This window comes from Tachyglossus aculeatus (assembly GCF_015852505.1).
Source record: "Tachyglossus aculeatus isolate mTacAcu1 chromosome 12 unlocalized genomic scaffold, mTacAcu1.pri SUPER_6_unloc_1, whole genome shotgun sequence".
Classification (NCBI taxonomy): Eukaryota; Metazoa; Chordata; class Mammalia; order Monotremata; family Tachyglossidae; genus Tachyglossus; species Tachyglossus aculeatus.
In genome coordinates, this window is record NW_024044828.1 from 16,347,883 (window position 1) to 16,374,119 (window position 26,237).

General features: G+C 52.0%; 2 protein-coding genes across 2 annotated transcripts; both read left to right on the forward strand.

The window, feature by feature from the left end:
* The first annotated feature begins 1,762 nt into the window (after nt 1-1,762).
* On the forward strand, nt 1,763-4,434 carry TMEM139 (transmembrane protein 139). Its single transcript, XM_038741502.1, has 2 exons — nt 1,763-2,071; nt 3,458-4,434. Exons 1-2 carry the CDS (start codon nt 1,833-1,835, stop codon nt 3,849-3,851), a joined length of 633 nt encoding a protein of 210 aa, XP_038597430.1. The 5' UTR covers nt 1,763-1,832; the 3' UTR covers nt 3,852-4,434.
* A 2,048-nt stretch (nt 4,435-6,482) lies between these two features.
* Nucleotides 6,483-26,035, forward strand: CASP2 (caspase 2). Its single transcript, XM_038741284.1, is given in 11 exon segments — nt 6,483-6,518; nt 13,691-13,841; nt 14,869-15,036; nt 15,275-15,356; nt 15,974-16,068; nt 16,560-16,736; nt 18,927-19,055; nt 19,218-19,308; nt 22,786-22,935; nt 23,088-23,197; nt 24,769-26,035. Coding segments are annotated over 10 exon segments (1,275 nt in total). The 5' UTR covers nt 6,483-6,518; nt 13,691; the 3' UTR covers nt 24,892-26,035.
* The last annotated feature ends 202 nt before the right edge of the window (nt 26,036-26,237 follow it).

The window sequence follows — 26,237 nt, forward strand, 5'->3', positions numbered from 1 at the left end:
GGGGATTCTCTCCCCTCCCTGCCAGGCCAGTCTACCTTTAAGAACAAGTAAGATTTATTTACTGGCTGCAATTGGAAATGGGGGATGGGAGGGAAAGTCCAGGAACTGAGAATAGGTATGCGGAGGAGGAGGGGAGAGCAAGTCTTGCCCTGGAGAAAAGGTGGGGAGGGGCTTGGGAAGGAGGCAGGGGAAGCTTGGGAATGCCTGGAAGGAGATTTGCAGGAGCATTTGGTTTTCAGTGGAACTGACTGAATCACACACCCCTTGTGTGGGTGAGTCAGATCCTGGGGTCACCTAGTCCAGCCCCCTGTCTCCAAGACCTTAACCATGACACTGTTCTCTCAAGCATCTTTTGGGTTAAATGGACCATTGTTCTGCATTCATTCATTCATTCAATCGTATTTATTGAGCGCTTACTGTGTGCAGAGCACCGTACTAAGTGCTTGGGAAGTACAAATTGGCCTTGTTTATGATAGGAGTTAGGATGAGGGCAGGAAGGAGAAAGTCACTAGTCTCAGCCTCTACAGTAGTGGTCCCTTCATACACTAGCCCAGGAAGGTGGCCCGCAGCAGAAAGAGAATTAGCAGGGAAATCTCCTTAACCCTTAGTTTCACCTCTGTACCCAGAGTGGATGAGAAAAATGGTAGCCTCATTCCCTCTACCTGGAGGGCCAGTGGCTTCCAGCCATGGGGGGAAAACATTTATTCACCTCTCCTCTTCCCACCCTAATCTCCCTCCCTTCTGAGTCATCTGTGCATTTGGGTCTGCACTCTCTAAGCACTTTGATAATCACCCCAGCACTGTACCTATAAACATATCCTTATACTCCGTGCCTGTCTAGTTGTTTATTTATGCTACTGATGCCTGTCTACTTGTTTTGTTTTATTGTCTGTCTCCCCCTTCTAGACTGTGAGCCCGTTGTTGGGTAGGGATTGTCTCTATCTGTTGCCGAACTGTACTTTCCAAGTGCTTAGTACAGTGCTCTGCACACAGTTAGCGCTCAATAAATATGATTGAATGAATGAATTTATTTTAATTCCTGTCTCCCCACAGTAGATGGTACAGACCTTGAGAGTAGAATTGGGCCTACCAATTTTATTAGTTCAGTAAGGGCTCAAGAATTAACCACTGACTGATTGATTTTAGAACCTGGTGTGGCCTAGAATAATAATAATAATAATGATGGCATTTATTAAGCGCTCACTATATGCAAAGCACTGTTCTAAGCGCTGGGGAGGCTACAAGGCAAACAGGTTGTCCCACAGCGGGCTCACAGTCTTAATCCCCATTTTACAGATGAGGTAACTGAGGCACAGAGAAGTGAAGTGACTTGCCCAAAGTCACACATCTGACAGTTGGCAGAGCCGGGATTTGAACCCATGACCTCTGACTCCAAAGCCCGTGCTCTTTCCACTGAGCCACGCTGCTTCACTAGAAATTTGTGGCTCAGCCCAATCCACCCTGCCCTACTCAATCAATCAAATTACTGTGGCTTGGGAGAGTACAATACAATCAATGGTATTTACTGAGTACTTACTTTTTTAATGGTATTTGTTAAGCACTTATTATGTGCCAGGCATTGTACTAAGTGCTGGGGTAGGCAACAAGCCAATCAGGTTGGACCCACGTGGGCCTCACAGTCTCAATCCCCATTTTACAGGTGAGGTAACTGAGGCCCAGAGAAGTTCAGTGACTTGTCCAAGGTGACACAGCAGACAAGTGGCAGAGCTGGAATTAGAACCCATGACCTTCTGACTCCCAAGTTGGTGCTCTATCCACTGCGCCATGCTGCTTCTCTGACGGGGCTGAGGGTTCAGAAGGCCCAAGGAGCCATGGTGCCTGCACCGAGGTGGAAGCAACTGACGAAGCCACTGCTGTTCCTGTCCTGTGCGACCCTGCTCGTGGGTTTTACGCTGCTTAGCCTAGAGCAGGACGTAACCTTCCTGGGCTTCATCTTCCTCATCGCCGGAGGCCTCCTCTTCCTCTCCTTCTTGCTGGCATGCTTCGGGGACTGGTGGCAGAGGCAGCAGCACCCACTGATGCCTTCGCCCTCTGCCCAAGAAACTGGACGGTAAGATGGGGGCGAGGGTCGTCCCTGTCTCCACCCTTGAATTCATCTGGGAGAGGGGCAGTTCTGCACCGAGAGCCTGGATGGAGACAGGGAGAGGAATCAAAGTGGGGCATCTGGAGTTTAAGAGATGGAAGGGAAGCAGTTTGAGGGCAATGGGGAGGGGCTGCCTGGGGGACAGAAAAGAGGTCAGGCAGCAATAATAATAATAATAATGTTTGTTAAGTGATGGCATTTATCAACAATGATAATTATTAATAATTAATAATATCAATTATTATCGATATATTAATAATTATAACATATTAATAATTAATATTATATTAATTGATTAATAATATATTGATGATAATGATGGCGTTTATTAAGTGCTTACTATGTGCAAAGCACTGCTCTAAGCACTGGAGAGGTTACAAGGTGATCGGGGGGCTGGGGGGGCTCACAGTCTTCATCCCCATTTTACAGATGAGGTAACTGAGGCACAGAGAAGTTAAGTGACTTGCCCAAAGTCACAGAGCTGACAATTGGCGGAGCCGGGATTTGAACCCATGACCTCTGACTCCACGGCCCGCGCTCTTTCCACTGAGCCACGCTTACTATGTGCCGAGCGCTGTTCTAAGCGCTGGGGTGGATACAAGGCAATCAGGTTGGGCACGGTGCTGTCCCACATTCATTCATTCATTCATTCCATTGTATTTATTGAGCGCTTACTGTGTGCAGAGCACTGGACTAAGCGCTTGGGAAGTACAAGTTGGCAACATATGGAGACGGTCCCTACCCAACAGTGGGCTCACAGTCTAGAAGGGGGAGACAGAGAACGAAACAAGACATATTAAGAAAATAAAGTAGAATAAATATGTACAAGTAAAATAAATAAATAAATAGAGTAATAAATACATACAAACATATATACATATATACAGGTACTGTGGGGAAGGGAAGGAGGTAAGGCGGGGGGATGGAGAGGGGGAGGAGGGGGAGAGGAAGGAGGGGCTCATGCAGCTCACAGTCTTAATCCCCATTTTACAGATGGGGTAACTGAGGCACAGAGAACTTAAGTGGCTTGGCCAAGGTCGCACAGCAGACAAGTGGCAGAGCCTGGATTAGAACCCTTGTCCTTTGCCTCTCAAGCCAGTGCTCTTGGCACTAGTTCATGTGGACAGTGTCCACATATTTTGGTTTGTTACCTGTCTCCCCCTTCTAGACTGTGAGCCCAGTTGTTGGGTAGGGGCCGTCTCTATATGTTGCCAATTGCTTCCCAAGCGATTAGTCCAGTGCTCTGCACACAGTAAGCACTCAATAAATACGATTGATTGATTAGTACAGTGCCCTGCACACAGTAAGCGCTCAATAAATACGATTGAATGAAGGAATGTATCTCTCCTATAGGGACAATGCAGCCTTCGAGGTGCCAACATACGAAGAGGCCATGGAATCAGGGGCTCCGGCCCCTCCGAACTCACCAGCCCCGGGGGATCCTCCTGCTTACAGCACACTGACCCAGGCGGAGATCAAGGGAGGAGGGCCGGTGAGAACTATGGGGTGGCCGAAAGGGCTCGGGAGCATCAGACGGATGGGATCTGAGGGCAGTAGCCTAGCCCTGCCCAGGCCGGGCACCGGCCTCCAGCCACGCGGTCAGAGGGCTGTGTCCGATGACTCGGCCCTGAGGGGGCCACAGGGGCTCCCCTGGCCAGAGCCCCTGACCCCACCACCTGCCTACATTGAGATCGACGACGAGGGTGAAGACAGCGTTTTTTACGAAGACGCCTGGTCCCCCACCTAGACCCCCCAGCCCTGCAGAACCAAAGCCACGCCGGGGATCCTCCCCGGGGGGACACAAGGGCCGTTCCAGGTGAAGGGCAGAGACAAGCCCATCGATGAGCCAGTCAGACATCCTCTGTCAGCCATCGCAGACCGGCACGGAGGGAAAGCGGGCCCCGGTCCCTGCCAGCGGGAAGCTCACGGGGCGGACACGTGTGAAGGAAGGTTGGAAGCCGGACAGCTGTGACACTTGGTGGTTTTTCTCAGCAATTTATGTCCTTGCCTCCTGACCCCTCCACTGTGGACCCTGGGAGACCCCAGGAATTTCAAGCCTTTCCTTCCGGTACCCAGAATAGAAGGATGGTAGGCTAACCCCACCGAGAGGTCAGGCAACCATTGAGGTCACCCAGGGGAATGTCACAGTCCCCAGTACTAGGGGGCTAGAAATACCAGGGGGTGAGCACCCTGAGAGGAGAATAGCCCCATACCCTCTGCAAACAGATACTGCCCTCCTGGGGCTTATGACACAAAAATACTAAGGGGGTGGTCACCTTGAGAGGAAAATAGCCCCCATCCCATAGCAACATTCATTCAAATGTATTTATTGAGCGCTTACTGTGTGCAGAGCACTGTACTAAGCTCTGGGGAAGTACAAGTTGGCAACAGGTAGCGACGGTCCCTACTCAACAACGGGCTCACAGCCTAGAAGGGCAACAGGTATTATTTTGTTAAGTTGTTTTGTTGTCTGTCTCCCCCTTCTAGACTGGGAGCCCGCTGTTGGGTAGGGCCCGTCTCTAGATGTTGCCAACTTGTACTTCCCAAGCGCTTAGTACAGTGCTCTGCACATAGTAAGCGCTCAATAAATACGACTGAATGAACGAACGACCAGGGTTTGAGGGGTGGGCATCCTGAGGAGAAAACAGCCCCATTCCTAGGGCAATGAGCCATGCCTATGGCAAGAAAGCTCAACCCTCCCCCTGAGACCAATTTGTGCCTCTTGCTTAAAAAGAAAACAACAATAAAGTTACTGAAATAACGACCGTTTGTGCCTCAGTTGCTTTAAACCTGTATATATACATATACATATGTATATGTATACATATATGCATATATACACATATATAAGTATATATATACGTATGTATATATGTATACACATATATACATATAAATACAACTGAATGAACAAATGACCAGGGTCCAGGGTTTGAGGGGTGGGCATCCTGAAGAGAAAACAGCCCCATTCCTAGGGCAATGAGCCATTCCTATGGCAAGAAAGCTCAACCCTTCCCCTGAGACCAATTTGTGCCTCTTGCTTAAAAAGAAAACAACAATAAAGTTACAGAAATAACGACCGTTTGTGCCTCAGTTGCTTTAAACCTGTATATATATACATATACATATATATGTATACATATATACATATATATCATCATCATCATCAATCGTATTTATTTAGCGCTTACTATGTGCAGAGCACTGTACTAAGCGCTTGGGAAATACAAATTGGCAACACATAGAGACAGTCCCTACCCAACAGTGGGCTCACAGTCTAGAAGGGGGAGACAGAGAACAAAACCAAACATACCAACAAAATAAAATAAATAGGATAGATATGTACAAGTAAAATAAATAAATAAATAAATACAGTAATAAATATGTACAACCATATATACATATATACAGGTGCTGTGGGGAAGGGAAGGAGGTAAGATGGGGGGATGGAGAGGGGGACGAGGGGGAGAGGAAGGAAGGGGCTCAGTCTGGGAAGGCCTCCTGGAGGAGGTGAGCTCTCAGGAGGGCCTTGAAGGGAGGAAGAGAGCTAGCTTGGCGGATGGGCAGAGGGAGGGCATTTCAGGCCAGGGGGATGACGTGGGCCGGGGGTCGATGGCGGGGCAGACGAGAATGAGGCACAGTGAGGAGATTGGCGGCAGAGGAGCGGAGGGTACGGGGTGGGCTGTAGAAGGAGAGAAGGGAGGTGAGGTAGGAGAGGGCGAGGGGATAGACAGCCTTGAAGCCGAGGGTGAGGAGTTTCTGCCTGATGCGCAGATTGATTGGTAGCCATTGGAGGTTTATATATACACATGTATATATACATATATATACACATATATACACATGTATATATGTTTGTACATATTTATTACTCTATTTATTTACTTATTTATTTTACTTGTACAAATCTATTCTATTTATTTTATTTTGTTAGTATGTTTGGTTTTGTTCTCTGTCTCCCCCTTTTAGACTGTGAGCCCACTGTTGGGTAGGGACTGTCTCTCTATGTTGCCAACTTGTACTTCCCAAGCGCTTAGTCCAGTGCTCTGCACACAGTAAGCGCTCAATAAATACGATTGATTGATTTAAACAGAGCGGGGGGGGGGGCTGAGAGGGAGGGTGACGTCACGTCAGTTTCGGCGGGAAACAGCGTCCAGTCAGTTCCTGCGGAGGAGCGCGCGCGCGCGCGCGCGCGAGGCCCCCCCGCCCTCCTCCCGGAGGAGGCAGCCGGCCTGTCTGCGCAGGCGCGGGGCGCAGGCGCGCCGGCGGCCGCTCGTGTTGTTTGCGCCGTGATTGACGTCGGGGGCCGCGGGCGCGTGCCCGGGCGGGAAGGCGGGAAAAGGGAGCCGAGGGGGGAGCGGAGCGCGCGTGCGCGTGCGCGCGGCAAGGCCGGCGGCCGTTGGCGCGAGGACAGGTGAGTGGCGTGAGGGGAGGGGGCCGCCCTGGGGGCTCGGATTGGGCAGCCCTGGCTTCATTCAGTCGTATTTATTGAGCGCCTACTGTGTGCAGACACTGTACTAAGCGCTTGGGAAGTACAAGTCGGCAACATAGAGAGACGGTCCCCACCCTACAGCGGGCTCACAGTCTAAAAGACTGTAAGGTTTAGTCCTGTCAGGGCTAACACGATCCCCCAGCATCCCCCGCGCCCCCCTGTCAGGTCAACCGGGCCTGCAAAGCCCTCAGCAATCCTGGGCTTTAATAATAACGATCATGATGGCATCTGTTAATCAATCAATCGTGTTTATTGAGCGCTTACTGTGTGCGGAGCACTGGACTAAGCGCTTGGGACGTACATGTTGCCAACATATACAGTCCCTACCCAACAGTGGGCTCACAGTCTAAAAGGGGGAGACGGAGAACAAAACCAAACATGCTGACAAAATAATATAAATAGAATAGATATGTACAAGTAAAATAGAGTAATAAATATGTACAAACATATATATATACAGGTGCTGTGGGGAAGGGAAGGAGGTAAGATGGGGGGATGGAGAGGGGGAGAGGAAGGAAGGGGCTCAGTCTGGGAAGCGCTGACTAGGGGTTGAAGCACTGTACTAAGCGCTGTGGGGGGGAGGGATGCAAGGTGATCAGGTTGTCCCATCTGGGGCTCATAGTCTTCAACCCCACATCTTCGAGACTGTGAGCCCACTGTTGGGTAGGGACTGTCTCTATATGTTACCAACTTGTACTTCCCAAGCGCTTAGTACAGTGCTCTGCGCACAGTAAGCGCTCCATAAATACGATTGATTGGTTTTGATGATGATGATGATGGTACTTGCCAACTTGTACTTCTCAAGCGCTTAGTAAAGTGCTCTGCACACAGCGCTCAATAAATATGATTGATTGATTTTGATGATGATGATGATGGTACGCGCCTAACTACGTGCCGGGCACTGTAATAATGATAGCATTTATTAACCACTTACTATGTACAGAGCACAGTTCTAAGCGCTGAGGAGGTTACAAGGTGATCAGGTTGTCCCACAGGGGGCTCACAGTCTTCATCCCCATTTTACAGATGAAGTAACTGAGGCCCATAGAAGTTAAGTGACTTGCCCAAAGTCACACAGCTGACAAGTGGTGGAGTAGGGATTTGAACCCATGACCTCTGTCTCCGAAGCCCGGGCTCTTTCCACTGAGCCACACTGCACTGAGCGCAGGGGTTGATTCAAATCCCGGCCCTGCCAATTGTCAGCTGGGTGACTTTGGGCAAGTCACTTCACTTCTCTGGGCCTCAGTTCCCTCATCTGTAAATGGGGGCAGGGATCATGTCTGCTAACTCTGGTGTACTTTCCCCAAGTACTCAGTACAGTGGTCTGCACATAGTCAACATTCAGTAAATACCACTGATTTATTGAACTCTTAGGAGCACTTGGAATTCATTTCAGTATAAACAAAGTATTATCAATGTCCTGTTACAAACTGAAGTTCTGTTCTGCAGCAAATTCACAGATAACCAAACAGTGAAATATGGAGCCACCAGTACTTGCAGGACTGTGTTGGAGTGTTTTATTCTCAAGTTAACTATAAACACCTAAGTATTCATGGTGAGAGCTCTGTATTCAGCAGGATTTGTCACTCAGTTGTGTGTTCTACTTCTGCATGCTCTTCTAGTTGTGACATCGAGCCCCCCGTGGGACAATCACCACGTAACCTTCCCAGCGCTTAGAACAGTGCTTTGCACATAATAAGCGCTTAATAAATGCCATCATTATTATTATCATTATGCAAGAGAAGCAGCATGGCTCAGTAGGAAAAGCCTGGGCTTGGGAGTCAGGGGTCGTGGATTCTAAACCCGACTCGGCTGCTTGTCAGGCATGTGACTTTGGGCAAGCCACTTCATTTCTCTGTGCCTCAGTACCCTCATCTGGAAAATGAGGATTAAAACTGTGAGCCCCACGCGGGACAAGCTGATCACCTTGTATCCTCCCCAGTGCTTAGAACAGTGCTTTGTACAGAGTAAGCGCTTAACAAATACCATCATTATTATTATACAAGCCAATCGGGTTGGATACAGTCCCTGTCCCAAGTGGGGCTCACAGTCTCAATCTGCATTCTGATGATGATGATGGTATTTGTTCAGCGCTTAACTATGTGCCAGGCACTGTACTGAGCGCTGGGGTTCATACAAGCAAATTGTCCTAATCCTCCTCGACCTCTCAGCTGCCTTTGACACTGTGGACCACCCCCTTCTCCTCAACACGTTATCTGACCTTGGCTTCACAGACTCCGTCCTCTCCTGGTTCTCCTCTTATCTCTCCGGTCGTTCTTTCTCAGTCTCTTTTGCAGGCTCCTCCTCCCCCTCCCATCCTCTTACTGTGGGAGTTCCCCAAGGTTCAGTGCTTGGTCCCCTTCTGTTCTCAATCTACACTCACTCCCTTGGTGACCTCATTCGCTCCCACGGCTTCAACTATCACCTCTACGCTGATGACACCCAGATCTACATCTCTGCCCCTGCTCTCTCCCCCTCCCTCCAGGCTCGCATCTCCTCCTGCCTTCAGGACATCTCCATCTGGATGTCCGCCCGCCACCTAAAGCTCAACATGTCGAAGACTGAGCTCCTTGTCTTCCCTCCCAAACCTTGTCCTCTCCCTGACTTTCCCATCTCTGTTGACGGCACTACCATCCTTCCCGTCTCACAAGCCCGCAACCTTGGTGTCATCCTCGACTCCGCTCTCTCATTCACCCCTCACATCCAAGCCGTCACCAAAACCTGCCGGTCTCAGCTCCGCAACATTGCCAAGATCCGCCCTTTCCTCTCCATCCAAACCGCTACCCTGCTAATTCAAGCTCTCGTCCTATCCCGTCTGGACTACTGCACTAGCCTTCTCTCTGATCTCCCATCCTCGTGTCTCTCTCCACTTCAATCCATACTTCATGCTGCTGCCCGGATTATCTTTGTCCAGAAACGCTCTGGACATATCACTCCCCTCCTCAAAAACCTCCAATGGCTACCGATCAATCTGCGCATCAGGCAGAAACTCCTCACCCTGGGCTTCAAGGCTCTCCATCACCTCGCCCCCTCCTACCTCACCTCCCTTCTCTCCTTCTACTGCCCAGCCCGCACCCTCCGCTCCTCCACCACTAATCTCCTCACTGTACCTCGCTCTCGCCTGTCCCGCCATCGACCCCCGGCCCACGTCATCCCCCGGGCCTGGAATGCCCTCCCTCTGCCCATCCGCCAAGCTAGCTCTCTTCCTCCCTTCAAGGCCCTCCTGAGAGCTCACCTCCTCCAGGAGGCCTTCCCAGATTGAGCCCCTTCTTTCCTCTCCCCCTCGTCCCCCGCTCCATCCCCCCGCCTTACCGCCTTCCCCTCCCCACAGCACCTGTATATATGTATATATGGTTGTACATATTTATTACTCTGTTTATTTATTTATTTATTTATTTTACTTGTACATTTCTATCCTACTTATTTTATTTTGTTGGTATGTTTGGTTCTGTTCTCTGTCTCCCCCTTTTAGACTGTGAGCCCACTATCGGGTAGGGACTGTCTCTATGTGATGCCAATTTGTACTTCCCAAGCGCTTAGTACAGTGCTCTGCACATAGTAAGCGCTCAATAAATACGATTGATTGATTGATTGATTGATTGACACAGTCCCTGTCCCATGTGGGGCTCACAGTCTCAATCCCCATTTTACAGATGAGGGAACGGAGGCCCAGAGAAATGAAGTGACTTACCCAAGTTCACACAGCCGACAAGTGACCAAGCTCGGATCAGAACCCATGACCTTCTGATTCCCAGGCCCGTGCTCTATCACCTTTGCCATGCTGCTTCCCTGGGGAATAATAATAATAATAATGATGGTATTTTATGTGCCGAACACCGTTCTAAGCACTGGGGTTGATACAAGGTAATCAGGTTGGCCCACAGGCGGCTCACAGTTTTAATCCCCATTTAGATGAGGTAACTGAGGCACAGAGAGGTGAAGTGACTTGTCCAAAGTCACACAGCTGACAAGCAGTGGAGGTGGGATTAGAACCCACGACCTCTGACTCCCAAGTCTGGGCTTTTTCCACTGAGCCACGCTGCTTAATAATAATAATATCTGCTAAGCACTTTCTATGTGCCAATAATAATAATGACAATGATGGCATTTGTTAAGCGCTTACTGGGTGCCAAGCACTGTTCTAAGTGCTGAAGTAGATACGAGGAAATCAGGTTGGCCCACGGGGGGCTCACAGTTTTAATCCCCATTTAACAGATGAGGGAACTGAGGCACAAGGGAGTTAAACGGCCAGCCCAAGCTCACACAGCAGACAAGTGGTGGAGCTGGGATAATAATAATAATAATAATTATGGTATTTGTTAAAGCTTACTATGTGCCAAACACTGTTCTAAGCACTAGTTTCCTGAGGTGTGGGGAAAATGAGTGGAACTTTTTTAAGAAAAATGGTCTGGGCAGTAGAGTGAAGAGTGGACTGGAGTGGAGAGAGGCAGGGAGGTCAGCGAGGAGACTGATGCAGCAGTCAAGGTGGGATATGGTGAGTGCTTTGATCAGCGTAGTAGCTGTTTGGATGGAGAGGGAGGAGTAGATTATAGTGATGTTGTGTAGGAAGAACTGACAGCATTTGGTGACAGATTGAATTTGTGGGTTGAATATGCGCGTTGAGCTGAGCAATCCGTCACACTGGAGACTAGTCAAGCCCTAGATCGGTGCACCCCAGCCTAGAGCCCTGGAGCATCCTATTGCTCACATGGCATATTGCAAATGGTTGGGGTACTGGTGATTTCAGTGTAATAAGAATTGTGACATTTGTTAAAGTGCTTACTATGTGCCGAGTTCTGTGCTGAGCCCCGGAGCAGACACGGGGTAATCAGATTACCACAGTCCGGACACAGCGTATTGGCTTCTCCCTGGCCTGGCTGACTCTGTGGCTATTGTGTGCAGCTGCTGGGTTCTTGCCCTGCCAGATGTTGGACTAGAGATTTTCCTACTAGATTCCCCCGGGGTCCAGTCAGTTCTGTCAACATCTCCAGATTCCTGCAGTTTCTGAAAATCCAGCTAGTGCTTGTGGTTAGGACTTGAACAGTGTCAGGATCCAAAAAGGCTTGGGAATCGCTGCCATCAGTCTTTCGGTCCAGGAAGCGTGAGTCATCCCCCAAATCTGTTGGGCAAAGCCTGCCAGTTTGGTTCTTTAGCATTCCCTGCTTCCCTTTGTGGCAGTAAATCAGTAAGGAGCCAGTGGTGTCCTTTGAAGTGACCGATACCGAACAGCTCCTGAGATAGACGCTTTTCCTCTATCCTCTCTTGTGTCCACTTGGCCAGAACACTACTTTCCTGAGCAGTGGGGAAGGGGGCGGGTTGTGGGTTTTAACGTTTCTGGGCGTCCTCATGTCCAGAGTCAGTGGTGTCCTGACTGACCCAGAGCGGGACAGAAATAGTCTCTTGGGTGACATCCAATTGATAGAATGCAGTCCTGAGTACACTGAAGTGTTTAGCGCAGGACGGGGAACTCATGGGAGATCCAGGATCAGGGGGTTTCCTCAGCCTCGATAGCTGTGAAGACTGTGGACCCCAAAAGTGACCCCTCCTGACCCCTTGATTTCTGGCTGGCTTCCCCATTTAGACCTCTCTTTTGCTGCCAGGTGAAGAGATTCGGGCTGAGTCTTTGGAGAACCAAAGTTATTGGAGAGAGCAAAGGAAGTTCCGTGGGAATCAAACAGTGGTATTTATTGAGTGCTTACTGTGTGCGGGATGCTGTATATTCCTATTCCAAACCTGATGGTCCTGCAACCAAGGAGAGCGGAGGTCCCCTCGCTCTTACCCCCGTTTATTCCTCCAGGTTCAAGATCTGACTTCAGGAATCTTCTGGAAAAGGAGCACGGGCCTGGGAGTAATGGGTTCTAAATCCAGCTCCACCACTTGTCTGCTGTGTGACCTTGGGAAATTCACTTCACCTCCCTGTTCCTCCGTTACCTTATCTGTGAAATGGGGAGACTGTATCCAACTCGATTTGCTTGTATCCACCCAAGCACTGAGTACAGTGCCTGGCACATAGTAAGCGCTTTACAGATAGCATCATTATTATTGTTATTATTATTCCCCAACCTCCCTGCCACCCCCCCCCACGCAAGTTCCTGTTAAACTGATCCTCATCCTTAGTCATTCCACTCAGGGCATTCCAACCCCTACTTTCCAGGTAGTTCTTCTCAAAGATTTTACATGCACCAAGTCCCTGGTTGGTCACTTCTGAAGCTACACTGGTTGCTTCCCCTTGGGTTTCCTCGACCCCGTCCAAAGCTTCCTTCGGCAGGGTGTCCTCTTGAAGTCACTCTCCAGAGTGGCTCTTAGGGGTCAGAAGGGGCCTCTGCCCCTGTCAGTCTTCACTTCCTACTGTGGAACATGTGAGCCTTCCCAGGGGGCCCCCCTAGTAATAATAGGGTAGTATTTGTTAAGCACTTACTATGTTCCAAGCACTGTACTAAGCGCTGGGTAGGTACAAGCTCATCAGGTCAGTCACTGTCCCTGTCCCATATGGGGTTCACAGTATAAGGGAAGGAATTAGAGAAGCAGCGTGGCTCAGTGAGAAGAACACAGGCTTGGGAGTCAGAGGTCACGGGTTCTGATCCTGTGTGACTTTGGGCAAGTCACTTCACTTCTCTGTGCCTCAGTTCCCTCATCTGTAAAATGGGGATTAAAAGTGTGAGCCCCAAGTGGGACAACCTGACTACCTTGTACCCCCACCAATGCTTAGGATAGTGCTTGGCACCTAGTAAGCGCTTAACAAATGCCATCATCATCATCATTATTGAGCTCCCATTTTACAGAAGAGGGAACTGAGGCACAGAGAAGTTAAGTGACTTACATAAGGTCATGCAACAAGCAAGAGGGAGAACAGGATTAGAACCCAGGTCCTCTAACTGCCAGGCCTGTGCTCTTTCCACTAGGCCACACTGCTACTTCTGAGTGGGGTCTGGGGCTCAAGGGAGTTCGTGGAGGCTGCCAGCACGCAGAGCACACCCCTCTCCCTGCTTGTTGGTCCCTGGTGCCACCCCTCCCAGCTTCAAAGCCCCTGGTATGGGAAAGGTGAAGGAGCCCCTAGAGTCCTCCCCATCTCTGTCTGTCCCTTCCCTGGGCAGGATGCTGGGTATGTGTGGCATGCAGCCTTGCCACCAGGAAGCCCTGAAGAAGAACCGAGTGGCACTTGCCAAGCAACTGATGCTGAGCGAGCTGTTGGAGCATCTGCTGGAGAAGGATGTCATCACCATGGAGATGAGGGAGCTCATCCAGGTATACACCTGGCCTGGGGTCTAGGTGGCACTGCCTAAAGGGTCCCGAGGGTCTGAGTAATTGCCTGGGCACAGTCCCGAGCGTATGAGCGATTGTGGGCAGAGGTGGAAGCGGCATTCCCTCTGGGGCCCCTTCCTCTTCCTGCTGTCACAGTTCGGGTCAGAACGGGACAAGTCCATCCAGAGCTACCTTCTGGAGACCTCTTCCAGATTTCTCTGGGAGGGAAGAGAACCCCTGGGAGATTGGGTGAGTTCTGGGCCCTTAAGAATTCATGCCGTTATGGTCAAGCCCCTAGGTGTTTGGTGAAGTCGCGGACCTCAGGCCCACAGAGCAGTGAGGGGCAGGAGCCAGGGGAACCTAAAGTCTTCCAAGAGTATGCCGGGGTCCTCAGGCCCAGAATGACCTGTACCCATCCGATAGAGCGGGTGGCTGGCCCGTTTGCCCACTGTGTTCAGATGGAACCGGAGCTTCTTCAACCTTCCTTCTTACCTTCCCCACTCCCTGACTGGTTTGAATATTCTGCCACTAATTCTCGATCCTACACGGGCCCTGGCGTGAGCCGGGGAAATGTAAAGGACCTGATGCAGGAATCCAGAAAAGTGGAGACAGGACTTTAGGGCCAAGAAAAAAATAACAAAATAATAATAATCCTGGCATTGATTGAGTTCACACACTATACCCAGAAGTGCGCTGAGCACTGGGTGAATACACGATCATCACCATCAGATTGGACGCAAAGTTCTTGCCCCCACCTAACGCTTGAGATGTAAGTGGGAGGGACATAGGGTATCCCCTTTGAACAGATAAGGAAACAGACGTAGTGAGGTTGTGACTTACCCATGGCCATGCTGCCTCCCAAAAAAAGATGGTGAGAAGAAGAGTGGTCCTCCCCAAGATTCCAGGATAGCGTGGAGAAGAGTCTTCCCAGGAAGCTTTCCTGTAGGGATGGGGGTCAAGATGGGCCGAGCAGAAAAATTAATGCTCTCTGATTGTCTTTGATGCTTTCTGCCCACCTCTTCTCCTCCAGGCCAAAGCGGGGAGCTTCAGCCAGAATGTGGAGTTTCTCAACCTGCTGCCCAAGCGGGGCCCCAAGGCCTTTGATGCTTTCTGTGCGGCTCTGCGGGAGACAAAGCAGGGACACCTGCAGGACCTGCTGTGTAGAACCCTTTCCACCCTGTCGCCCACGTCCGCGGCGGTAGGGACCCTGGGAACTCAGAGGGAGGGGACAGAAACCTGGGGAGGATCCTTTGGCGAACAGTGCCTGCGCTTTGGGTTGGGAGAAGGATTTCTGGTGGGATGAGGCGGGGGGCGGGACGGGGAGGAGAGGGGGTAGGTGTAGAAGGGTGTGAGGAAGCTTATGATTGTCAAAAGCTGAAATAGTGTCCATTGGTGGCCCCGTTTGACTTCCGGCGCTAAGGGTGTTTGTTTTGCAGTTGGGCTGTGACTATGACTCAAGTCTCCCATTTCCAACCCGCGAGTCAGGGCTTGCCCTCAAAAAGCCACGCCTTTCTGAAGGTGAGGAACTAGCAGGCGGGGTGGGGGGCAGGGGGCGGTCGGCCGGGGTTGCCCTTCCTGTCTTTTGTTTCGGTGTGCCCGATAGTAGTTTGCCCCTTCGTTATGGTCCTGGGGAACTCCAGACTGTAGCCAGCGCTGTCTGCGACCTGAGGAAAAGAACCCGGTTGCGGGCCCTCGGCGCTATAGCCATCCTGATCGGATGCTCCTCATTTGGCTTCCCTCACGCTTGTGCTATCAACCTCTGGGCTGCAAGAACTTCAATCAACCACTCAATCCCTTTACTTCTTTCCTCCTCTTCCTCCACAGGGAGTTTAGCCGCCTGGGGATCGGAGAGAGAGTATCTTCTCCCACTTCCCCTTCACAAGCACATCATCAGTTCTGCAGTCCCACCCCCAGCGTCAGTCTGCCTCCCCAACAATCCTTAGCCTTTTTGCCCAAAGCCGAGCCGGGGACCAGTCATCAGTTAATCAGGCAATCAGATTATTTTCCCGAGAGACCTTAGCACAGTAGGGAAAGAGCAGAGCTGCCCAAGCCCATCAGCTAGGCTCCCTGTGGCATCTGTTGAGAACTCCTGGTGCTCTGAGCTCATTCCTCCTCTGTCTCTGTCTGCTTCTCAGAGGAAATGGAGAATTCCCTGGATAATGGGGATGGGCCGCCCTGCCCCCAGGTGAAGCCTTGTACACCCGAGTTCTACCACGTTCACCACCACCTGGTGAGTACCTCTGTCCCTGGGTTGGCTTAGATTCCGTCATCCTGTCAACTCACTCCAACCCTGAGACTAGAGGGGCTCACCCTCCGCTGCCCCAGATCCCGAATCCCTCTGGATCAGACCTTCATCCACGTGGCTCAGTGGAAAGAGCATGGGCTTTGGAGTCAGAGTTCATGGGTTCAAATCCCAGCTCCCTCAATTGTCAGCTGTGTGACTTTGGGCAAGTCACTTAACTTCTCTGTGCCTCAGTTACCTCATCTGGAAAATGGGGATGAAGACCGTGAGCCCCCCCATGGGACAACCTGATCTCCTTGTAACCTTCCCAGCGCTTAGAACCATGCTTTACACATGGTAAGCGCTTAATAAATGCCATCATTATCATTATTATTATTACCCTCTTCCCACTGAGCCCTCACAGCAGGCAGGGCCAAGGAGTAGACCACATAGACCCTGTCTGCCCTGGACCTCTCAGCCTTTCAGCAGCTTCTCTTCAGGCCTACAGGTTAGAGTCCCGACCCCGAGGCCTGGCCCTGGTGCTCAGCAACGTGCGCTTCAACGGGGAGAAAGACCTGGAGTTCCGCTCAGGCGGGGACGTGGACCACAACGCCCTGGTCACCCTCTTCAAGCACCTGGACTACAGCGTTGAATTCCTGTGAGATCAGACTGCCCAGGTACCCGGGGTGGGGGCGTGAGGGGAGTGGGATGGACCCACTCAGCCGATGCCTGCCCATCTCCTTCATTACCTTCCCGGGACCCATGTCCCCTCATGGGGGGATGGAATAGCTTGAAAATGTCTCTCAGTATTTTGACCCATGTGGCCCTGGGCTGGTATGTCTCCTCCTGCTTCTCTTTCTCTTCCTCCTCCTCCTTCACACCTGACCCCCTCTCTCCCCTTCCCAGTTCCATGGGTAGTATAACTCCATCTGTACTGTATCTGAGACTCAAATCCCAGCGAAGACCTGGACTTGACACCCATCACTGATAGTGTGGCTCAAGCTACTGTTCCGAGGGCCTGGAAGGGAGTCACTTTGATTCCTTTGCGCACATTGACTTTCTTTGATGTGAGAAGGGTAATGGCATCAGCCTAACATTCCACAGCCTGGCCTAGGCAGGGCTGTACCCACCTGGTCTCCTTGTACATTCCACTCCTCCCCTTCTGTCATCATAAATTGAACAAACGGGATGGAAAGTGAAAGTGATCAGATCTAGGTGCCCAGCTGTTTCTCCCCCCATCTCACCCCCACCCCGGGCTCCCCCCTAAAGCAGGAACCTACATTTGCAGACCCTGGGGGGCTCATGGGGCTGGGCCACTTACCTTATTATGGATGCTAATGTGGGGGAATGGGCTGCATTCCTATTTAAATAGAAGCATCTGGGTGGGTGTCCCAGCAGGGGTTTGGATCACATCTCAAAGGAGAAGATCTGTGCATTTCCTGTGTGAGGGAAGCAAACATTCCCCAGAGCTTTTGTTCTGTCTGCTCAATTTAAATACTCCCTGGAGACTGAAGGAGCAGCCTTGGGCAGGTTTGCTGGAGAAAGATTGTACACAAAGCCTGGTGGTTTTACACACACACATTCATTCATTCATTCAATCGTAGTATTGAGCGCTTACTGTGTGCAGGGCACTGTACTAAGCGCTTGGGAAGTACAAATCGGCAACATATAGAGACGGTCCCTACCCAACAATGGGCTCACACACATAGACACTCTTTCTCTCTCTTACTTGAGATTGGGTAGGGAGGGAGAAGTTAAGGTATGGTGCCTTCTTGCATCACCCGTGACCTCCTTTGCATCATCCCTTCTGATTGTGTCAAGTTGCCCCTTGGGCAGCAGAGTTGAAGAGCTGGTAAAAAGAAGCCATGGCCAAATGAGGAACAGAGCATAAGGGCAGCCCCGGTCCCGGAAATCCCCACCTCCGGTCGGTCGGGATGCTCAATCACCATTTCTGCTGGCCAGGGCACAGGGCTTGCTTCCTGCCGGCATTTCTCAGGCTAGTAGGATGAGCTGAAGCGCTTAGTACAGTGCTCTGTGCACAGCAAGCGCTCAATAAATACGATTGAATGAATGGTAGGCAGCAGCCGAGCCTGGTAAGGTGCCACCTCCGAAGCTGAGTTGGCCGAGCGGGCTGTCAGCAGGAATACCTGAGCCCTGGATTGGTTTCACCCAGACCCCATCCCACCTCAGCACAAACCCGCCTTTCGGCCACAGTGCCTCTGAGCCCCCGTTATCTAGTGGTGACACAAGAAATGGGGCGAGGGGGGCTCCCAGGGGGGTCCCCACCCCACCCAAGGCCAGTCTCTGATGGGTACCTTTCGTGCTTGAACTCCTGTTCCGACCGGCGGGGCTTTGTAGAAAACACATCCGAGCTTTGAAAGAGAACATGTAGGAAAACGACGGTTTTCATTTTTCAAAACCTGGGTGGAGCAGATGAAACAATGAGTGTGGTATTTTGTCCAGGCTGAATAAACATCCTTTGGAACTAAGCTCATCTCACCCTTTCTGCCTGAATTCCTGGAGGTTTCCCTTCTATTAGAGGGTGTGAGTGAGGTAACAGATGGCCCGAAGGTGGGGGAGATCCCTTATGGTTTTATAATCATCAAATAAAAAGCAGAGTTAGCATTTTTTTTCCAAGAAACCTAACCAGGCACGTCCTTGCACTCTGAGACAAAGCATTTGAATAAAGCCTAAAGAAGGACACACACAGCTGCCTGTTCCCTGCCCTTCACCTAGCCCAGCATGCAGAGTAGAGTACAAATTTGCAGCAGCTGACTGAGGAATTAGCCACTTTGTGCGCCCGTGCACTTTCCCCTCCCCACAGCTAAAGACTGGGGTGACCATTTTCTCTTCCCTTCCCATCCCAGGAGATGCAGGAGAAACTCCACAGCTTTGCCCAGTCGCCACGTCACAGGTACACGGACTCGTGTATCGTGGCACTTCTCTCCCACGGTGTGGAGGGCGGCATCTACGGCGTGGATGGCAAGCTGCTCCAGGTACCCAGCTGCCCCCGGGTGGGCCGGGAAGCTCATTTGCTCCTTCGTTCCCTGGTCCTCCTCTCTTGCCCTCCACCCACCCCGGGCTGGGTGGTCTCCGGTCAGGTCTGGGGTGGGTTCCCCAGGCCTCGCCCCTCTCGTTGATCCTCTCTCCTGCACCAGTTGCAGGAGGTTTTCCGGCTCTTTGACAATGCCAACTGTCCCAGTCTGCAGAACAAGCCCAAGATGTTCTTCATCCAGGCCTGCCGCGGAGGTGAGTGTCCCAGCCGGGCGGCCAGGTGGCCGGGCCACGGCTCCCGGGTGGCCCCTCCTGCCGGCTCTCACTGTCCTGTTTGCTCTCTCAGGTGCCATCGGATCCCGCAGGCACCTCCCTCTGTTCACTGCTGCCACCGCCTCTCTTGCTCTGTAAGTGCCTCTCGCTCTGCATGGGGTATACTGGGACTGGGGCAGCCCCTGGTTCTCAGACAAGTCAGTGCTCTCTCGCTATAGCTCTCTCTCACCTCCACATCCTGCCCTCGGGTCTCAACCCACTAAATTTTTCTCCCCTTGGATTTCTCTCTCGCCATCTGTGGGCTGCCTGCCGTTGGTCTCTTTCTTTCCTTCCACTTCCACTTCCCACCCCTGGGATCCTCTGCTTTCCTTTCTCTTCCCGTGGTTGTGCCTGTCTCTCTGGCTGCTCCGTGTCCCTCTTTCCTTCTCTCCTCTCCCCTATGCCCTCTGCCCCTGAGACCCCTATTGTCACTAATACTCACTCCCCTGACCAGAGTGACCGAGTGATGAAGGCCCAGTGCAGTTTGTTGTCCGTCTCCTTGTCATTGCATGTGGTGCTTCTGTTCCTTCACCCAGAGCGGCCTGCCTCACTCTTGCCCCTGCACACAGCTGATTCTGTTCCCTGAAAGACTCAGACCCCGCACCCATGGGGCTGTCACAACACACAACCTCATCGCCTAATTCTTGGAGCATGCAATTACACAGTTTCTCCATGCCTTGAGTGGCATGGTCTTCCTTACCTGGCAACTGCCCTTCTTGGGGGTGCAGGAATGTAGCACAGGTACCAGCAGAGCGACAGGGAAGAGGTGTTCGCAGTGGTTTCCCATCCTGCTGTCTCTGATCAGGCAGAGCAGCCTGGGAGGGGAGGGAGGGAGGGAAGGTCTGTTAATCTCCTGGACTGCATCATTCCCCCAGGCTGGGTCTGTTCTGGGGCAGCGGGGCGATGGTGATGGTAATAATAACAATGGGGCGATGGTGATGATAATAATAACATTTTGATTTTGTAGGGCACTTTTATTTTTCCAAAGTGCTTTCACTTCATTTATCTCATCGTATCCTCACTACAACTTGGTGAATTAGTGTGGTGCATTGTTAAGCACTTAACAGGTGCCAAGCACTGTACTAAGCATTTGGATAGATACGAGATTACCTGGTTGGACACAGTACCTGTCACACATGGGGCTCACAGTCTGAAGTAGAAAAGCAGATCTTACAAATGAGGAAGCAGGTCCAGGGAAGGGAAGTGACTGCCCCAAGATCACCTGGCCGATGAGTGGCTGAGTTGACCCTAGAACGCAAGAGTTCCCAGTTCCCAGATGCATGTCTTTTCCATGAGACTGTTGCTTCCCTAGATGAGAGCCAGCACTACCACCCGCCAAAAACCCCATACCTTGCAGGGAACTAACGAGACAAGCTCTTTGGTGGGGAGCCCTTTTCTAAGGTGGGGCAGGTGTCCTTAATTGTCTCATCATCCCTTCTTCCCCATCCCCTCTCTGCATGACTCATCTGTGTTGTTGAAGAGTTTCTTCATTCATTCATTCATTCATTCATTCATTCAATCGTATTTATTGAGCACTTACTGTGTGCAGAGCACTGTACTAAGCGCTTGGGAAGTACAAGCTGGCAACATATAGAGGCGGTCCCTACCCACCAGTAGGCTCACAGTCTAGAAGGGGGAGACGGACCACAAAACAAAACATGTGGACAGGTGTCAAGTCATCAGGATAAAAAGAATTAAAGCTAGATGCACATCATTAACAAAATAAATAGAATAGTAAATATGAACAAGTAAAATAATCTGTACAAACGTATATACAGGTGCTGTGGGGAGGGGAAGGAGGTAGGGCATGGAGGGGGGGGGTGCCCAGTGTGTACGAGGAACACGTTCAGAGAAGGTGCCCCTCCCCTACCCACCCCCACTCCCTGCCTCCATTCCAGGTCTCCTTGGGCTGGGAACCGTATGGTAGGGGCCAAGAACCAGCACAGCTGCCGTGGTGGTTTCTGGAAGTACAAATCCCAGCAGTCTCTGGGACAGTTGCCCACATGGCAGTCCTGCCTTTCTGGAGATGAGGTTGGGCTTGATTTGTTCTGACCGAGCATGGGGCCTTGTGTGGGCTTGGCTTGGCTGGGGCTGGCTGGTGAAGCTGACTTAGGGAACTGCCCAGACTAATTTTGGGGCCCAACCGAAGCGGAGGCCCAGGACGGCAGCAGCCGGGTCTGAGGCACTGTTCATCCCGGTGGATGCACAAAGTGCCACCTGTGCAAGGCAAGCAGTCTTGCTGCTCCACTGAAGCCCGGCCCCAGCCCAGGATGGCTTTTGCTTTGGCCCAAACTGGCCAGTTTGGTCGACCCGACCCCAAAAAAGTTCCAATTGGCCAGGCTCTCATCCTGGGCAGGTACATTGGCCCTTTTCCTACCTCCACTCCTGACTTGTGTGGAAGCTCTCAGATCTGTGCTGGGGAATGGGGAGGTAGGAAGCAAGAGGCTGGATTCCTAGGACTGGGCCTCTCTGCCTTTAGCTTCCCTCCAGAAGGGGCTGGGGGTGTCCTGTGCCCCTCTCAGCAAGTACTCTAGCCTGGCTGAGGGGCTTCTCCCCTTTAATCGTGCCTCGTTCTCTCCCCCACCCCACAGCTAGTACAAGAGGAAATAATCAGAGGATACGGGGGTGAAGTGGGCTGGGCCGAAAGCCTCTTACAGGCATGGTTCAGACTAGGCACCCTGCAGTCCCTCTCTGCCCAATGTCAGTGGATCTAGGCTCCTTCCCTTTCTGGGATTCAGTACCAGGGGAGTCCCATTGTTCTGGGGTGGGCAGGCTCTCGACTCGTCCTCCACTTCCTGCCTACTTGCATTTATTGGCTGAGGCAGCAGCAGGAAAGCCTCGTGTGGGAAAGAGGAAGTGGAAAACTGATAAGCCATTAAATTCCTGACGACCACTCCCGGTTACTCTCACTGAATGTGGGGAGCCGGGCACGCCAACTGGTGCCAGTTCACCCCCGCCGCCCAGAACTCGGAGGAGACTAGCTGGTCGAAGGCCCTCGGGGAGCCTAAGGGGGCTGCTTTGCGATCCCATAGATCTGGTTTTCAGCTTAGGACTGGGATTCCGGGAAACAGACCTCAACTCTACCAGAGGGACCCGGAACTGACCTGGGCGGCTCCTCTGTCCTGGCGTTCCCCAAGAACCCCGACCTGGCTGAATTGTTTCACAGCCTTGTGGAACCTGCTGGGAACAGACCTGGGCCGAACCAGTCCCCGGTCCGGGTGGAGGAAGAGCCTCTTCTCTTCCACAGTAGCAATCAGAGGAGCTCGTTGGCTCATTTCCGCCTCCTGGTTAGGCAGTGGCAGCAGGAAATGCCCCTTTCCGAACAGGGAGAGGTGGCGCCCAGGCGTGCAGGGGCTCGGGGCAAGGATTGATGGCTTGGATTGTCTCTCTCTCTCCCTGCCCCGCCAACCTGTCCTGTAGATGAGACGGACCGTGGGGTAGACCAGCTGGATGGGAAGGAGCGGGCAGCCTCCCCAGGCTGCGAGGAGAGTGATGCCGGCAAGGAGGAGATGCTGAAAGTGCGGCTGCCCACACGCTCTGACATGATCTGTGGCTATGCCTGCCTCAAAGGTACCCGCCGGGTCTTGGGGTTGAGCAGATTGCCTCCCCTCCCTGCTCCTGCCTTTCCCCTCCCCGCTTCACACATACACACCAATCGCCCAGGGACTGTCTCGCCCACCTTCTCCCCACCCCGCAATTCGTTCTACCCGGTCTTGTTGCAGGCACAGCCGCCATGCGCAATACCAAGCGGGGATCCTGGTACATCGAGGCCCTCACCCAAGTGTTCGCCGAGAGCGCCCGGGACATGCATGTGGCCGACATGCTAGTCAAGGTGAGTCCCTCCTGCCTCTTGTCTCTCCGTTGGTTGCCCTATCTGCTCCCTGGTCCTCCACCATGAGCCAACCTCCCCAGCGCTTAGAACAGTGCTTTCCACATAGTAAGCGCTTAATAAATGCTATTATTATTATTATTATTATTATTATTATTATTATTAACCGTGCCCTAGTGGAAAGAACACAAGCCTGGTTCTGATCACGGCTCCGCCATTTGCGGGCAGTATGACCTGGAGTAAGTCATTTAACTCCACTGTGCCTCGGTTTCCTCACCTGTAAAATGGAGAGCCAATACCTGTTCTTTCTCCTCCTTAGATTGTGAGCCTTACATGGGACAGGAACTGTGTCTGACCTGATTCATTCATTCATTCAGTCATATTTATTGAGCACTTACTGTGTGCAGAGCACTGTAATAATAATAATAATGGCATTTGTTAAGCGCTTACTATGTGCAAAGCACTGTTCTAAGCGCTAGGGAGGTTACAAGGTGATCAGGTTGTCCCACGGGGGGCTCACAGTCTTCATCCCCATTTTCCAGGTGAGTTAACTGAGTCACAGAGAAGTGACTTGCCCAGAGTCACCCAGCTGACAATTGGCAGAGCAGGGATTTGAACCCATGACCTCTGACTCCAAAGCCCGGGCTCTTTCCACTGAGCCACGGTAGATGGGCAGCCATTGGCGGTTTTTGAGGGGGGGAGATGTGGCGTGAACAATTTTTTTTTCTTTCTTTTTTTAGAAAAATGATCCACACAGCTGGAGTGGGGAGACAGGAGGCAGGGGGAGGTCAGTGAGGAGGCTGATGCAGTACTCAAGTTGGAAGGAATAGAGTAATTGTGTAATTATTATTGTGGTATTAAGGGCTTATTAAGAGAAGCAGCATAGACTAATGGATAAAGCCCGGGCCTGGGAGAAGGACCTGGGATCTAATTCCAGCTCCTCCTCTTCTCTGCTGTGTGTCCTTGGGAAAGTCTCTTCACTTCTCTGTGCCTCAGGTTACCTCATCTGTAAAACGGGCATTTATCCTACTCCCTCCTACTTATACTGTGAGCCCCATGTGGGACAGGGACTATATCCACCTGAATAACTTGGATCCACCCCAGTGCTTAGAACAGTAAGCACTTAACAAGTGGCATAGACTCAGTAGAAAGAGCATGGGCTTTGGAGTCAGAGGTCGTGGGTTCAAATCCCAGCTCTGCCACTTGTCAGCTGGGTGACTTTTGGCAAGTCACTTCACTTCTCTGGGCCTCAGTTCCCTCATCTGGAAAATAGGGGTTAGGATTGTGAGCCCCCCGTGGGACAACCTGATCACCTTGTAACCTCCCCGGCGCTTAGAACGGTGCTTTGCACACAGTAAGTGCGTAATATATGCCATCGTTATTAATAATGGTACTGATAATTATTATTATTACATGCAGAGCCTTGTCCTGAAAGATAAATGGTTGGATTAGTGTGGTAGCAGCACCCTTTGGTGTGACACCAAGCTAACTGGCGGGGCAGGTGCATCAGGATAGCTCTCCCCCATTCCGTCAGCCGGGACCATACCATCCGATGCATCTCTTCCCTTTCCCAGGTGAACGCCCTCATCAAGGAGCGGGAGGGCTACGCCCCAGGCACCGAGTTTCACCGCTGCAAAGAAATGTCCGAGTACTGTAGTACTCTGTGCCGCCATCTCTACCTGTTCCCGGGCCGCTGAGCCCGAGTCACCAGCCCCCTCCCTGGGCCAACCCCGAGGCCTGGGCTGATGTGCCGGTTCCTTCTCCCCCAAGGAGCCCGCCCCATCTCATTGGCACTCCCCGTCCATCTTACCCGTCGGCTCAGGGACACGGGGGATCGCCCCTGCTCCCCACCCCAGGCCCAAGCTCTGGAAGCTCCTCACTCCTGGGCCTGTCTTCTCTCCAAGGCTGGGGGTTGAGGCCGCCAGCCGCGTTCCCCTTCCTGGGCTCCGAGCACACCACTGGGATGACCGCACTGGCTGCCACTTCACTGGCAGCGTCCCAGCCAAGGAGTAGCGTTGGAACGGGCAGCTTCTGGGTCCCCAAGCCGAGCCCTGGGGGCCTTCATCCCGCTGCGAGCGGGTGGTGCTATAGACACAACCTTGCAGTGCTGTGAGGTGTCAGAGGTGGGCTCTGACAGTCCTCAAGCATTGCCATCCGAGCCCTACTTCAGGAGAAGGTTCCAGGGGCACTCCTCCAATTAGCACGGTTTGTCACGTCTGGGGCCCCGGGACGTCGCTTTTACCCCTTGATGCCCATCCCCACCTCTCCCCTCTTATCAGCCCATGGCTCACTCACCAAATAGTGTGGTGTGGAGCAGGCCTGGGGGGAGTTCGGACTTGACCAAGGGCAGAATGAGAATGCGAGGGTGTCAGAGTGTGTTGGTGTGTGTGAGGATGAGAGATATAGAGAGTGTGTGTGTGTTTTTTGCGTGCATGCATGCATCCTATGCATCCCCTCCTCCAGTACTGTAAGACTGCCTTGCTGGAACAAGACCCTGGGAGCCAACCCGCCTTTACCTGCCTGCCCAAGCCCCCCAGGGTCACCACCTGGGCCCCCAGGGTGAGGAGGTGCTGTTGGCCCCAATCTAGGAATCACAGGGCAGTTGTTTAGGAAGCCTTTGGGCAGGGGATCTGGACCCCAAGGAAATAACCCAAATTTTCTAAATCCTTTTGTTTGACTTATCTGTTAAATGTGTTGTCTGGGGAAAGCTGAGGGATGGGTCAGAGGGTGGCCCTCGGGAGAGATCTGTTCCCCCCTTTTAGTGTGGTGAAAGCATCCAGACTAGGCGCCGGGCCCCGAGCCCCCCAGTTCCCCAATGCCGGGTTTTGTACTGCCGCCAGGTGCCATAATAAAAAACATCTTTGTTGCGGAGTCTCCGTGCCACTTCTGTCCGTACGGCTCACCTCGTCCCAGGATGTCCCCGCTCCCCACCACTGGAGCTTGGGCCTTCCTCTCGTCCCCTCGGTACCACCCCAGTCCAACATCAACCTGCCCCGCCAAAATCTGTTGCCATTCGCTCTTGCTGGGGAAACTGTGAGGGCCT

Coding starts and splice junctions, on each gene's coding strand:
- TMEM139 (XM_038741502.1), top strand. CDS start 1,833: ATGGTGCCTGCACCGAGGTGGAAGCAACTGACGAAGCCACTGCTGTTC. Junction 2,072..3,457: donor TCTGCCCAAGAAACTGGACG/GTAAGATGGGGG, acceptor TCTCTCCTATAG/GGACAATGCAGCCTTCGAGG.